General features: G+C 31.2%; 2 protein-coding genes across 2 annotated transcripts; one reads left to right on the top strand and one right to left on the bottom strand.

The window, feature by feature from the left end:
- Window positions 1-2,320: 2,320 nt before the first annotated feature.
- On the bottom strand, window positions 2,321-2,962 carry LOC124934098 (protein DMP7-like). Its single transcript, XM_047474604.1, has one exon. It carries the CDS (start codon window positions 2,960-2,962, stop codon window positions 2,321-2,323), a length of 642 nt encoding a protein of 213 aa, XP_047330560.1.
- A 9,046-nt stretch (window positions 2,963-12,008) lies between these two features.
- LOC124934005 (protein DMP7-like) lies at window positions 12,009-12,758 on the top strand. The gene has a single exon (XM_047474497.1). It carries the CDS (start codon window positions 12,009-12,011, stop codon window positions 12,756-12,758), a length of 750 nt encoding a protein of 249 aa, XP_047330453.1.
- The last annotated feature ends 3,523 nt before the right edge of the window (window positions 12,759-16,281 follow it).

Raw genomic sequence — 16,281 nt, 5'->3', positions numbered from 1 at the left:
ATTCTATATTTTAAATTATTATTTTTATTTTATTTATATATATTAATATCTTTCAAGTTTTTTACCAAAAATAATCATTACCTTCTCAAAATCATCAACAATCATTATTTTTTTCTCTCTCTAGATTTAAAAAAAAATCGCAGCCTTTGTGTTAGTGGCTGGTAGTTGATTCCCTAACTACACAGGTGAATCGAGATCCGAAAACACGAAAGATGTAGTTCAACTCGTAAGTTGCAGGTTGATCTGGTTTCTAATTGAGGAACTAGAGCCTGCCTCCAGAATCGACCAAGAAATTCCTTTTGCCTAGCTAGTTTTTCGACCGTGCACTAAAAAGTTGCGTGACCTGGTTTATGACCGAGAAACTAGTGCTTGGCACAATTTTGGAATGAGGACTCGCTTTCGTCTAGCCTAGCATCCAACTGTAGCTCTTACCACTCCTCTACACAACATATGACCGATCATCTCCTATTCATGGCACGACCGAGACCCGTCCTTATAACTGAGTTTTACAAGCTAGCCTAATGATCTGTTTGATTTGACATTTTTTATTCTTTTTAGCTGGTTTTGATTTTAAAAAAAATGAAAAAATTCATAAAAATAATTATTTTACAAATAAATCATCAGAAATAGATTATTTTAAATTTAACCTAGAGTTTTATTTATTTCAGGTATCCTTTTGAGTTATCTCTTCTATACAAGTGTTTATATTATTTCGGCCTTATTCGGTTTGAATATTTTAAATAACTCAAATAAAATCAAATATTATTTCACTCACCTCTTATCTATTACATCACTCAAATCATTAATTAAAATACTCTCTATTTTAAGTTATTATTTTTTATTTTATTTATATATATTAATACCCTTTATATCTTTAAAAAATAAATAACTATTACCTCCTCAAACTTATCAACAATTTTTTTTATTCATATAAGTTTTAAATAACCCAATACGAACAAGGCTTCCTTTATTTTCATTATTATACCCAGGAGCATAACTATGAATTGATTGTCAGAGAAACTAGGTGCATGATTAGAATATTATTATAATTTAGATGCAGGTACAAGAAGAGTTTATGAACAAAAGTGTAAAATATCATATTATTTTTCTTCTAAAAATATCACTCATTTAAAGTAAAGACAGTTTGTTTGGGCGGATAGTACTGTGACACTTTGTCGAGGCCTTTTTTCAGGTGTCATTAATCACCACAATAAAATATAATCTTTAAAATGTGTTTGTACTCGCAATATATTTTTTTTGTTTGGATTTCGTAAAAAGAAAATTAGATGAGAACTCCAAACGAGCCAAAGTTATATCTACCTTTGCTAGTCCTATTTTTGGTTATTACCTCATTCTTAAATAATAAGATTTCTGTGTAAGTTGTTTCTCGTATCGTTTTACGAGATTTGAGAGGACGATAACTTACAAGACTTAACATATAAATTGACAATTTATTTTAAATGCACTCGAGTCAAACTTACCACTTTTAGATTTAGTGAAAGGTAAGGAATAGAACCTTAACCATCGATAAAAATCCATTTATGAAAATAGTCAATTTTTAAGACGTACACTTACAAAATTAGTTTTATGTATCGACGTTTGTGCTATTAGTTTGAAAAATTACTCAGAATGGTTAAGGTGTATTGTACATACAAAATTAGTTATTATTTTTCTCAATCTAAGTTGTAACTCTTAACATAGTTAAAAAAAATCATATTTTCGTAGTTTTCTTTCGGTTTGAGTTTTCGTGTATATGTTATTTACATTTTTTCATTCTTCTTACTCATTTTTTTTTATATTTTTATTTTGAGAATTAAAAGAGAACTAAACACTCCAAAGTCATATTTCTTCACTTAAATTCAAAGTGTTTTCAGATAAAATTGAACCCATGACATTTTGGTATTTAAGTTGACTTTTATCATTAGACTATCTTAGTGGGTGTTTTTTTTTTATATATATATCTTGATTATTCTCAAATCTATATTTTTTTTTTTAATTTTGTTGCTCGTTGCTAACTCTCTAGTTTTTAGCCTCTCCTTACAAATGTTTATCTCTCTCTTGATATTAGTTTTAGGGCTCTCAAACCATTTATAAGCTAAAATATATTAAACTTAAAAATTTATATATCAAAACCAAAATAACTTAGAACTAACTTCATTAAGAGTTAAAAAGATTTTAAATAGTCAACAACTTGAACTTCAGCAAATTAATAACAGCAGCAAATAACATGAAGCCACTAATCCACCTAAAATAAGGTCACTAGTCTTTTATTTTAACAAAATAAAACAAACTTAAAATTAAAGAGATTTTCCAACCATAACTACGCTGCTGCCGCGGCGGGCTCGGAGAGAGGATGTCCAATTCCATGGCGTTTGGTGGGGAACAAAACAAAAAGCACACTACAAACAACCGTTATCACAATTGGAATTATCAAAAGGATTTCTTCGATTGTCTTCGATGCCTCTGAAAAGAAACAGTTAATCACATCCTTATCAAACAGAGTAACCCCTACAAACACAAGAACAGACAAACACGCATGGAAGAAGTCTATATATCCCACCTTATACTTGGCCGCCTCCTCCTTCGATAATCCACCGCATTCCTCCGAACTGTCAATGACCCAAATCCCCCGGAATGTCGCCACCCCGTACCGGACTTTTCCTTTGCTGTCAATGAAGCTGTCAGTGAAGGAGGTGAAGAAGATTGAGGCGGTGCATAGGGAGAGAAAGGCGGCGGTGAGGTATTTCCCTTGCTGGGTTATGACGGGAGCTAAGGTTTGGAAGAAGAGGATGGTGCCTGTTGGGAGTAGGTTTGATAATTCGTCTGATGCTTTGAAAGTTTTCTTGGCCGCACGTTTGGTTTTTGATTTCTTTGGCTTACGGCGCCGAGTCAATGGCGGTTGGTTTTGGAGGAGGGATTGAACTTCTGAAGTTGAATCCATTGTCCTTATGCCATTATCCATGGTGTGTCAAATTTTTGAAGAGGAAAATGAATTTGAAACAGTAACAAAAGGAAGGAAGATTTTATAGAGGATTTCGGTGGTGGTGGTGGTGATTGTGTGGGCCAAAATACTAGTTTTTTTTAGTGTTAAGGAAGAGAGCAAGTGGTTAATTTCATCAACTAGGCACCCAACTAATTTTCACAACAAAGACGGTTAGCTACTCTTATCTATAAACATTCAAATAAATTTTAAAATATTTGAATTCATCAAATTTTAACAGTAATAAGTTGTTTTTTACTGTTCTTTCATAGTACAACTTTTAGATTTGTACGATGACAGTTATTTACCTAACATTTATTTACATTAAATTGTTATTAAAGACTCTATTTGTAATTGTGTCCTAGGTAATTGACCTATCATAAATTTGTCATGTCTTCTACTTTTTTTCAACTATCTATTCTCGTGACACATATTTTTTAAGTCATTGAAATAGCAATAGGATGTTTTATAGTTATATATCAAAAAAAACAAAAATATTTAATTTAAAACACAATTATATTCAAATATGTAGACCATACACAAAATTATTGTTTCAAAATGATGTGAAATATTTTCTCAAATTTTAATCCTCACACATTCTTTTATTATTTCAACAAAATTAGAATTTGTAAATTTTAAAAAAAATATTTCAGTTAAAAATATGTACAAAATATTTATTTAATTTATAAACGTGACGTATTAATTAGAAATCAAAATTGATAGGTTAGGATATGACGACGAATATTTTGTCTATTTGAGAAAAGCCTTTCGAGCAAATATTATTTTCACTCATTTTTCACAAGCCAAATTTTTATAGTTAACAATTATTTTTAAAATAATTGAATTTTTAAGAATACTTAATTTCAGATTTGAATAAAGTTAAGGTGATAATTAATTTAAGTTATATAGAAACATAATGATTTTATCATACTTGATATATTTAAAGTATTTTAACATTTAATATCATCTTAAATAATAAAACAAAATATTTTTTAAAAGAAAAACATATATATATATTTATATATATATATATATATATTAATAATAATAATAACGAGTTTTGTTTATTTTGTTTTAATAATTTGTTTAATAAGGTTTTCTTAATTAAATGAATTGTTAGGTAGAATAATTTTAATTAAATCACCTTAAACATGAGATAAAACAAAATAATAAAAACGTTTTATATAAAAAAACTCTTTATATTAACAATAACGAGTTTTCCAATTTTTTTTTTTTTTAATTTTGTTTAGTTAGATTTGTTAAAATTCTTGGGTATAAGTCTATCAATTTTAACTTAGTCTTTTTCTATTAAAAAAATTATTTTTTAATATTATTAGATTTTGATTCCTTAGATTAGGAATAAATGTGATTATTTTATTTTGAAAAGAGTAATTATTCGTTTTTCCATTCGTTTTGTTTTTCTCATTTATCGTTTTGTTTTTCTCTTTCATAAGGGTGGTAGAAACCTTAGAAGCATCTAGCGAGAGTTGAAGAGGGAACTGATTATTTTTAAATTAAAATTAAAATGACCAAGTATTATATCATTTATTAATAAAATCTTAAATCTAATTAAATAAAACTTGATATTTAGAATATTTTGTTCCATTTAAAATATTTTGATATATTTAAAAATGGAAATTCATTCCAAATGTGTAGAGTGTTAAATGGGCCCTAAGATTTTTAAGAGTTCCCTATAAATACACACTCGCACTTGCCCAAATGTCACTTTTTTTTAATCTTCATTTGCCCTTAGGCTTTCCATTCCATTCCTCCACAAAATCACACTAAGACTGCCCAATTCCTTGCACAACCAAAATCATAAGCTCTTGATTCCCTTTTTTTTTGTTTTTTAATGTTTTGCCTATTTCATTAAAATAAATATCGTTGTAGGCTTTAATTTATTGTTTACTTGTCTTCTTTATTTTTGTGCATGATTATGTAAATATGTATGTTATGTAACATGAATAAATAAAAAAACAAAAAAAAAGTTTAAAACCAAAACAAAGACATAGCCTAAATATGATTAAAAAAACTAAAAAATAAGCACCCTTCACATTCGTCGTTGACTTTGTATTTTTTGTTTTTCACCTTCCTCATCTACTCTTGGACTGAAAGTTTATATGCATGTTAACTACTATAGTTTTGAAAACATATAAGAATTTCATAAACTTTTGGGCTGTTTTGACAAACAAAAATATATATTGAAAAACCGAAAGTGACCAAAAACTTGCATGTTTTCATGTTTTTGAATTTGTAAATTTTCATTCTTAACCTTGTACACATCACGTTTAAGGTGAATTTTTTAGGAATGTTATTTAATGTGAATAACATATCATATAAAAAATAAGACAATTCTAAGTTGTTTTGATTGAAAAACAAAAAAAAATATAAAAAGAAGTGATCGAAAATATGCATGTTCTTGATTTTAAATATTGATCTTGATTGTTTGATTGTTTTGTGTGATATTTGAGTGAAATCTTGTATTTATGTTATATTATTATATATTATTGTTTAATATTAGTTTTTGTCCAAAAATATTTTGGGTTTTCATCTTGTTTCGAGTTACCTGGCCGTGTTGTTTAAGTTTTAGGGTTGTTATACCAAAAAGAATGGTCAAGCTGCTGTCAATGCTTTTCCAGCGACACTTCTAATTCAGAAATAATTTCAGCAGTTATATAATTGCAGCGACATTCCACTGCCGATGCTTTGAGTAATTCCTTGTGGCTAAAACCTGATGCTGACGCTTCCCATCCGCGCTGACTGACTTCCTTCCGTTTTTTTCTTTTATTTTAGATTTTGTATAGGTTTCTTTTATTTTTTTGCATTTTAAATTTAGATATATTTTGGTTGACATTTTTAATTTTCTTAGATAGATTTGTGGCTTTTTTTTTTTAAAATCAAACACTTAAAATAAAAATTGAACTTAACTCAAAAAAAATCTCAAGTATAAGTTAGGGGCTAGGTTCAGTTTTTAGTTAAGTGTTTAATTTAAAATTTTAATTCTAACATAAGATCAAACAAGCCATAACCTATCTAAAAAAATAAAAAATATCAACAAAAATATACCTAAATCTAAAGTGCCAAAAAAAAGAAATCCTAAAACCTATACAAAAATATAAAATAAAGCTAAAAAGCTGAATGAAGGAAGACAGCAAGCGTCGGATGGGAAGCGTCACAACAAATTTTAGCCATGAGGAAGCAGTCAAAGCATCCGTGGAACATCGCTGCAATTCTTCAATTGTTGGAATTATTTCTGGATCAGAAGCGTCGATAGCAACATTGGTCATTCTTTTTGGTAGGACAACCCTAAAACTCAAACAACACGACCAAGTAACCCGAAACAAGATGAAAACTCAAAATGTTTTTGGGCAAAAACTAATATTAAACAATAATATACAAAAATATAACATAAATACAAGATTTCACTCAAAGATCAGACAAAAAAAAACATGATCAATATTTAAAATCAAGAACATGCATATTTTCAAAAACTTCTTTTTATATTGTTTTTGTTTTTCAATCAAAACTACTTAAAATTGTCTTGTTTTTTATATGTTATCCTATTCACATTAAATAATATTACTACAAAAATTCACCTGAATGAAAATTTACAAATTCAAAAACATAAAAACATGCAAGTTTTGGGGTTACTTTCGGTTTTTCAATATATATGTTTGTTTGTCAAAACAACGGAGAAGTTTATGAATTTATTATATGTTTTCAAAACTATATAGTAATTAACATGCATATAAACTTTTAACCCAAGAGAATGTGAGAAAGTTGAAAAAAAAAGTCAAAAGTCAAGGAAGGATGGGAGGGTGCTTATTTTTTTAGTCTTTTCAATCATAATTAACGACATTGATTATTAATTATTTTAAAATTATTTGGTTTTGATGGTTGGATATAACAGTGCCTAATCTCTTCAAAAACAAAACTTTTCAACAAAACAAACTAATAATTAAGAGTTGAATAATAATAACAGCTCATCCATCAAACAACAAAAGAGTAATGATAAAAAATTAGACAAAAACAATATTCTTTACTACTATTATACACTAGTAGAAAAAGAGGTATCAGTAAGGGCGAAAACCGTTACTGAAAGCATCAAATACCGTTACTGAAACATATCTGTAACGACAAATAAAACCGTTACCAATCGTTACAAAATCAGCATCATCAACGAGATGCTCATTTTCACTTGGATGTTCATTATGATTGTTGACATTAGGATACAAATCAGCAATAATATCTTCCATTAGATGATCCTCAACAATAATATCTTCCATTAGATGATCCTCACAAACTTCAACAGGTTCGTCATCCATGATATTAGTATCGTTATTTGTTGGTACATTGATCGGTTCGTCTTTAATTTTATCATCTGATTCATCTTCCTCTACATTCTCAGTAACAACATTTACATTCTGACGTTCAATTCTCCTTTCACCGTGAAAATACAAAAAACCATAATTTTGTCTTATTCCGAATACAATTAGATGGGATCTAACCACACTCTTATTATCATATACTCGATTTGCACACCTTACACAAGGACATGCAATCGATGATCTACCCGTAGACCTTTCAGCAAATTATATGAATTTGTCAACCCCTCACTATATTTAGGATCGGTACGAAGTATAGTCATCCATATTTTGTCTGGGATTTCCATCTAACCTAATATACAAATTAATAATCCAACAACCTAACATCAATAATCAAACATACAAATCATTTATTAATCTAATAATCCAAACATGCAATAATCTAACATACAAATAATCTAACTTAATCTACCAATCCAATAATCTAACATACAATTAATCTAATAATCCAAACATGCAATAATCTAACATACAAATAATCTAACTTAATCTACCAATCCAATAATCTCACATACAATTAATCTAATAATCCAAACATGCAATAATCTAACATACAAATAATCTAACTTAATCTACCAATCCAATAATCTAACATTCAAATAATTTACCTAAATTTAACATCAAATAATCTAACTTAGCATTCAATATTATCTAAGATAACATACAAGTTATCTACTAACCTAACATCAATAATCTACTAACAATCTAACATTGATTGTAAATAAGAACTAACCTGGATTTTGAAGTGCAAACTACAATCCGCGGCAGCAAAGACAATGGAAAATTCAAACCCCGATAGAATTGAAATGGATGCAACCTGATTCAACAGTTCAAACGCAAAAAGTGTATATAATCCAACAACCTAATACCCCATTATATGTTAGAATTCATCCCAACAATACATAAATACAATTCCAAATTCAAAGCAGAGTACATAAATCAAATGTAAAGCTTTGGTACATATGTTAATATACACAAGAGATTGTATTGATAGCAAATTCAATTATAATAGAAGAGTACATAACTAGCCATAAAGTAAAGGGTTTGTAAACATATTGCAACCATCAGGCTCTTGAATGGCAATAAATCAAATGTAAAAGGGATGATAACAACCATGGAAATACACTAGATGAAACTCAATTGGATAACGAAATACAAACCCATTCAAGACCATACCTGAGCTTTTCAAGTTGTTCTATCAATGTATGCATTCCAAACCCGGGTATGTTCTCTTCCCAATTTTGCAAGCTGTCAAATTTTATTTTTGAATTAGTGGAAACAAACTCTGTCAACAGATCATTTAAAAATATAAATCTCTTTGTTTCTACACCATCTACAGACAAAGCTTCATCTTTCTTATAAGAAATCCAATTAATTATCTTAACTTGTTTGCAGGGAAGAACCAACAAGTAGGATCCAATTCTTAGAAGAGTTACGAGAGCAACAACCAAGTTCGATAACTGTTTTTCAAGTAATGGATAAATACTTGACAAATTTAACAAAATTTGCATCGGATTGGGCACAAAAACTGCTCACGATAAGTAACAATTATATACCAGATTCTATCATGCATTAGAATTGTAGCAAAACAGTCCAAATACCTACCATTTCTTTAACCCAACAATGGAAAAAATAATGGACATCTGCTATCTTCAAAAGACCTACCATTTCTTTAGCCCAACAATGGCAAAATTAATGGACAACTGCTATCTTCAAAAGCAATAGCATAATCAATTTTCATACTTGTCAAATCTAACCAAGAATTCTGTCCTACTGATTTGTGGTACAATCATGAAAACAAGAAATGAGGAATATTTGGATTGCCTATTAATTCCACTTTGTTAGAATCATACACATTGATGATCTCATACCAAACAAATTACATCAAGAGCTGATGATCCCATTTCAATACAACAGTTGATCTACTTCTGCTGTTCAGTATGATATTTAATTTTATTCCAAATCTGACATAGATTAGACAATTAAAAAACCTAGAATGGCAGCAATATTAATATGCAATACATTAAATCTTATTTGTCAAATTCAATCAGATGAAGAAAAGGAAGATGAAACCCGTAATAATAATAAACTGTGAATCTTTCGAACGTTAATATGCAAAAGTGCTGTTTGAACGAAAATGGAATATTGCAGTATGCTCACCTCGCATGAATGATGAATGCAGGATGATCGGATTGATTGATTGTAGAAGGCAAACGGCGGCGGCGATGATTGCTTGTAGAAGGCGGGCGGCCGACGGATTGCGGGCAGAGAAGAGGGAAGAAGAATAGAGAAGAGGGAACTTACCTGATTGCACCTTGGATGATCGGAGTCTTCTACCGGATGACTATGCAGACGGCGGATGATCGGAAGAAAACGGGAGCGCGTGCAGAAGAAAACGGAAGAAGAAAAGAAAAAGAAGGAAGGAAAAAAGAAGTCTGCGCGGGAGTTATTACAAAGTATCTGTAACAGTTTTGTAAATAACCGTTACAGATACCAGTAGAGAAGTTGAAAAGACAATTCACCATCTGTAACAGTTTTCTAAATAACTGTTTACAGATACTCTTTTAGTAACGGCTTTGGAAGAAAACCGTTACTGATATCCTTTACTAAAACATTAAGGTGAGGCCGTATCTGTAACGATTATTTAGAAAACCGTTACAAATACGAGTAGAGAAGATGAGAAGACGGTTCATTATCTGTAACGGTTTTCTAAATAATCGTTACACACATTCTATTAGTAACGACTTTGTTTCAAAACCGTTACTGATACCCTTTACTAAAAATTTAAAGTGAGACCGTATCTGTAACAGTTTTCTAAATAACCGTTACAGATACTCTTTTAATAACGGCTTTGGAAGAAAACCGTTACTGATATTCTTTACTAAAACATTAAGGTGAGATCGTATCTGTAACGGTTATTTAGAAAACCGTTACAGATATGAGTAAAGAAGATGAGAAGACGGCTCATTATCTGTAACGGTTTTATAAATAATCGTTACAGACATTCTATTAGTAACGACTTTGTTTCAAAACCGTTACTGATACCCTTTACTAAAAATTTAAAGTGAGACCGTATCTGTAACGGTTTTCTAAATAACCGTTACAGATACTCTTTTAGTAACGGCTTTGGAAGAAAACCGTTACTGATATCCTTTACTAAAACATTAAGGTGAGACCGTATCTGTAACGGTTATTTAGAAAACCGTTACAGATATGAGTAAAGAAGATGAGAAGACGGCTCATTATCTGTAACGGTTTTCTAAATAATCGTTACAGACATTCTATTAGTAACGACTTTGATTCAAAACCGTTATTGATACCCTTTACTAAAAATTTAAAGTGAGACCGTATCTGTAACGGTTTTCTAAATAACCGTTACAGATACTCTATTAGTAACGGCTTTGAAAGAAAACCGTTACTGATATCTTTTACTAAAACGTTAAGGTGATGCCGTATCTGTAACGGTTTATATAACCGTTACTGATGTACTCATAATAGTAACGGTTTATTAAAACCGTTACTGATAAAAAATATCAGTAAGGGCGTTCGAGCGCCGTTACTAGCATTCGTTACAGAAGACCTTTTTTCTACTAGTGATAGGTCATGAATCTAAAATTAAATAAAAGACTATTAGTTTCATTCTTGTTCATATTAAATTAAATAAATAAAAAACTCTTCACAAAATTATTATAGTAGAAAAAAATCATAAATAAGTTGTTAAAATTTGTTAAAATTTGAGTAATAAGAGAAATAAAAACGAATAAAAAAATAATGATGAATTAAAATAAAGAAAATCTAATATATAAATAATAAAAAAATTAGAAATGAGATAAAATTAGATGGTAAAATTAATGAAAAATGAGTGAAAAATATATTAATATTTAATTAATAAATATATAAAATAAAAATTAAAAATTAAGCTAAATGAGCCTAATGAGTTTAAGTGAGATAGTTGTATAGGAGTTTTTTTTTCTAATAAGTATTAGTTGAATAATAAATAAAATTTAAATATGTTTTTGAGTGATTATTAAATATTTTAAATAATTTTTATTGATAAAATTTATAAATATTATAAATATTTATTATTTATTGTTAAATATTACTTTTAATATAAACTTTCGATTTTGAAAGTTTATTGAGAGACTTTTCTTAAATGAACAAAATATTTGTTTCTTATTTTAATATATTAATTTTGTTTCACTAATTAATTTGTAATGGTAAGTGAAATGAAATGTTGTTTTTTTTTTGGTTAAAATACTAATAAAATATGTGATATGAAAAAAAAAATCGTAAAAATACGAATAAAGATAAATTTTATATTTATTTTTTATATAATTTTATTCAACAATTTTGTGCACGGTCTAAAGTTAAATCAAATATTTTTTTCGAGATATACCTAATATAAACAATCGAATGGGTTTAAATGCCTTAAAAATGTGTTGGTAGAGTAGTTGAAAAAATTAGAGAAACTAATTAAAAGAAAAGAAACCATTGACAAAATTATGAGTCTATAATTACAATTGAGTGTAAAGATATTTGAATGTTGAGAGATAAGAGAAGCTAACCGTCTTTTGTTGTGAAAATTAGTTGGGTTCCTTGCTGATGAAATTAGCCACGTTTTGAAGCACTTGCTGATCTCTTCCATGACACGGCCCACGCCATCACCACCACCACCACCCAAATCCTCTATAAAATCTTCATTCTTTTTGTTACCTTTTTCATATTCATTTTCCTCTCCAAAAGAAGACACCATGGATAATGGCACAAGGACAGTGTATTCAACTCCAGTAGTTCAATCCCTCCTCCAAACAGACCAACCACCATCATCTCGGCGCCATAAGCCAAAGAAATCATCAACCAAACGGGCGGCCAAGAAAACCTTCAAAGCATCAGACGAGTTATCAAACCTACTCCCAACAGGCTCCGTCCTCGCCTTCCAAACCCTAGCTCCCGTCATAACCCAGCAAGGGAAATACGTGACCACCGCCTTTCTCTCCCTATGCGCCGCCTCATGCTTCTTCAGCTGCTTCACTGACAGCTTCATTGATCGAAAGGGAAAAGTCAGGTACGGGGTGGCGACATTCCGGGGGATTTGGGTTATCGACAGTTCGGAGGAAGACGGTGGAATATCGAAGGAGGAGGCGGCCAAGTATAAGGTGGGATTTATGGATTTCTTCCATGCGGGTTTGTCGGTTCTTGTGTTTGTTGGGTTGACTCTTTTTGATAAGGATGTGATCAACTGTTTCTTTTCGGGGTCATCGAAGACAATCGAAGAAATCCTTTTGATAATTCCACTTGTGATAACGGTTGTTTGTAGTGTCCTTTTTGTTTTGTTCCCTACCAAACGCCATGGAATTGGACATGCTCTCTCACAGCCCGCCGCGACGGCGTAGTTATGGTTGGAAAAATTCTTTGATTTTAAGTTAAAATAAAAGACTACTAGTGACCTTTTTTAGGTGGATTAGTGACTTGTTTGTTATTAGCTATGAAGTTGTAGACTAATTAAAATCTCAACTCTTTTTATTAATAAAGTTATTTAGATGCTGGCTTTGTAATATATTTGTTTTAAGTTCAATTTATTTTAGATTATAAGTGGTATGACAGTCTAACAAGAGAAACGTGAGGAGAGGTTAGAAAGAAGAGGTTAGAGAGAGTGAGCAACAATTTGAATAATTCCATGTAAGTCAATTAAAAGAGGGATTTAAATCTTACACTAATTAAGATATAGAATTAAGAGAATTTTTTTCACTATGTTGTTAAGAGTTACAACTTATAGGGAGAAGAATAATGACTAATTTGTGTGTACAATAAACCTTTACTAAGACCAAATATTTATAAGTTACATAATATCTCTCTTCTAGCTTAGCGGCAACAAGAGGTGAATATTTTCACCCTAAGGTCCTGGATTTGAGCTAGTCAGATGACAAATTCTGCGACTGATTAAGTGTGTTTGCGGGTTATGTGTTTAATTCACTCTCTCATTTTTTATAAGTTGCATAATTGGGTCTAACAATAAAAATATCAAACAGTTAGTAAGCTTTGACTCCAATCAAAACTTATATGGATCATCATAATTCTAACAATCTCCATCTTGAAACAGATCCACTATGTCAAAAGAGAAATTGATATCAAAATGTAGACAACAAACTTAACACTCTTCCCCTCTTCCAACAACCAATACAAACTAAGTTAGAACAATGCTTAAATTTAGCAACGAAAAACGTGTTCATCATCAAATCAACAAAATTATCAATGCTACTAATAAAGCCCAAATCAATAATATCACCCAGATAAATAACATAATTTATAAAATGATATCGCACAATAATGTGTTTAGTTCTTTCATAGAACATATGATCCTTCGTTAGAGAAATATTAATTTGACTTTCACAAAATATTGTAAATATCCTTTCGATTTCCCCAAATAAAATGTCAATATGTAATATAACTTTTGTGGATGTAACTCTTAAAAATCAACATTTTTCAAAAATTGATTTTTACGTGATGGCCAAGCTCCATGTTTTACTTTCCACTCGAATATGAGAAGTGGGGGATGAGGAACCAAAATAGTAAGATTGGCTCGAGTGCATTTAAAATAGATCGTTGATATTTTTGTTAAGTCTAGTAGTTTACTCTCCTCTGGATTCTCGTAAAACAATGTGAGAAATGATTTACACAGAAGTCGTTTTGCCTACGAATGAGGTGAGAGACCAAAAATAGGACCTAGCAAAGGTATACATAGCTTTGGATCATACGAGAGTGTTATTCGGTTTTCTTCTTAAGAAATTGGGAAAAAATGTTGCGTGTATAAACACATTTTAGAAATTATATTTTGTTCTGGTGCTTGGTGACATGTGGGAAATAACATCGACGATGTGTCCCAGGTGTCCGCCCAAACAGGTTGTCTCTATTTTAAATGATTAGCTTTTATAGAAAAATGATGACATTTTACACTTTTGTTCATAAACTTCCCAAATCCTAAGTGTGCATCTAAAATATAATCATGTTCAAATCACGCACCTAATTCTATGACAATCTATTCTTAGTCATGCTCCTAGTGTTACAGCCTTAAATGTTGGCCTCGGTCTTGGTTTGATTGCAGAGGGTCAGGATCGAGAGGTGCCTAAAAAGAATGTCGCGGGTGTGCGGCATGGGCATCAGAGTTGCAGAGTGCTAAGTGTCCAAAGTTTCTGTTGGGGCACGAGTTTTAATACAGAGACCGAGAGATGGATGTTAGCACGCGTGTTTGTCTCGACATGATGCGGAGTGTCGAGACTGAGCCTAAGTGTGGTCGTGTGCGTGCGACCTAGGTGCAAAAGAGTGACAACGGCCAGCACATTGAGAGTGTGCGCACTGAGTGCGGAAAATACGGAGTCAACCGATGACGGTTAGAGAAGGACCGAGGGCGATCAGACGAGGGACCCTGAAATGTCGGCATGATGAGTTGTGGACCCAGAAATATCGGAATGATAGGTTGAGGACCGGAAAAGTCGGCATGATGGACCGAAGTGGGGGATAAAGTCAGCAGCAGCTGGGTCCGAAGGAAAACGTGGGTGTAGTGGATGGTTACAGCCCACTACTTGCAGTTATACCCACGTCCAGCAGCTTGTGACGCAGCTAGACCGAGGAAGACCGTGGGATTGGAGAGTGGGCAGTTAAAGACCCATTAATGATAGTTGAGACCCATGATTCAGCACCCACGACCGAGCAGTTAGACCCCACGTCCTGAGGTATTTTCCTAGGCTTATGTTATTTCTTTGGCTATAAATATAACACTTAAGCTGCAGAAAGACGGTTGGTTGAGTTTTGGTAGAAAAATACCCATAGCTAGTGAGAGTCTTTTTGTGTGCAGCCAAGTGAGTTTATATTCTTCTTTGTAATTGTTATTTGTGAGCGAAATAAAATTATAAAGTTGGACGTGGCCCATAATTCTGTGTGTCTTCTACTTTCTTGCATACTTATTGATTGTTGAGAGTTCGTTGTTTATTTCTGTGCGAGAAATAAACCTCGGTGTTGAGTTTGGCTGATTATTTTGGTGCGCAAAACAAGCCACACAAAAGTTAGTAAAAATCCGCTGCGTAATTTGCCCGTGTGACAAATAGTATAGTCATGGTGTAGGAAAAGAAACGAGGTTACTTTGAAAGAATATACACACTTGAAGCGAAGAGATATATCGAAAGAGTACATAAAATAAATTAAACTCAAGGTTAAATTTCAAATAATCTATTTTTAATGACTTATTTGTAAAACATGTTTTTTCTTTTTTAAATAAAAAAGAAGCTAAAATACAAGAAGAATAAAAAAAACGTCAAATCAAACAGATCCTTGGCTAGCTTGTTGGAATTATTTAGAAGGATTAGTCACGACTGAGCCATGAACGGGAGAAGATCGGTTGTAGGTTGTGTAGGTGACGCTGGGAGCTACGGTTGGATGCTATACTAGACGAAAGTCAACCCTCGTTTGAAAATTGTGCCAAGCACAAGTTTCACAGTCAGAAACTAGGCTACCCAACCTCATAACTAATTAACCTCGTTGCTTATACGTGGTTGATTTGCTAGGTTAGACATTTAACTTTAGCTAATTGAAATTTTTTTAGACAATTGATAGGCCAATTAAAGTTGAATATTTATCCTAACATTATACTTTAATTTTCTAATTAGACATTAAATATTAATTAATTAAAAAATTAATATTTAATTATAATTTAGATTAAATTCACTGTTAAATCACGTTTGAATTTAGTGTAAATTTTATTTTATTTTATTTACTCACAATCTTATTTTTATTCATTAATAGAATTAGCGTAATTCCAACATTCATCTCCTTCATCAAAGCTTCATTTATCGCAAAGGAAAGGTCTGGTACAGGGTAGCGACATTCAATAGGATTTGAGTGATCGACAATTCGGAAGCAGGT

This window comes from Impatiens glandulifera, chromosome 1 (genome assembly GCF_907164915.1).
Source record: "Impatiens glandulifera chromosome 1, dImpGla2.1, whole genome shotgun sequence".
Classification (NCBI taxonomy): domain Eukaryota; kingdom Viridiplantae; phylum Streptophyta; class Magnoliopsida; order Ericales; family Balsaminaceae; genus Impatiens; species Impatiens glandulifera.
The sequence above is the reverse complement of the archived record's forward strand: the minus strand, read 5'-3'. Positions and strand labels throughout refer to the sequence as shown.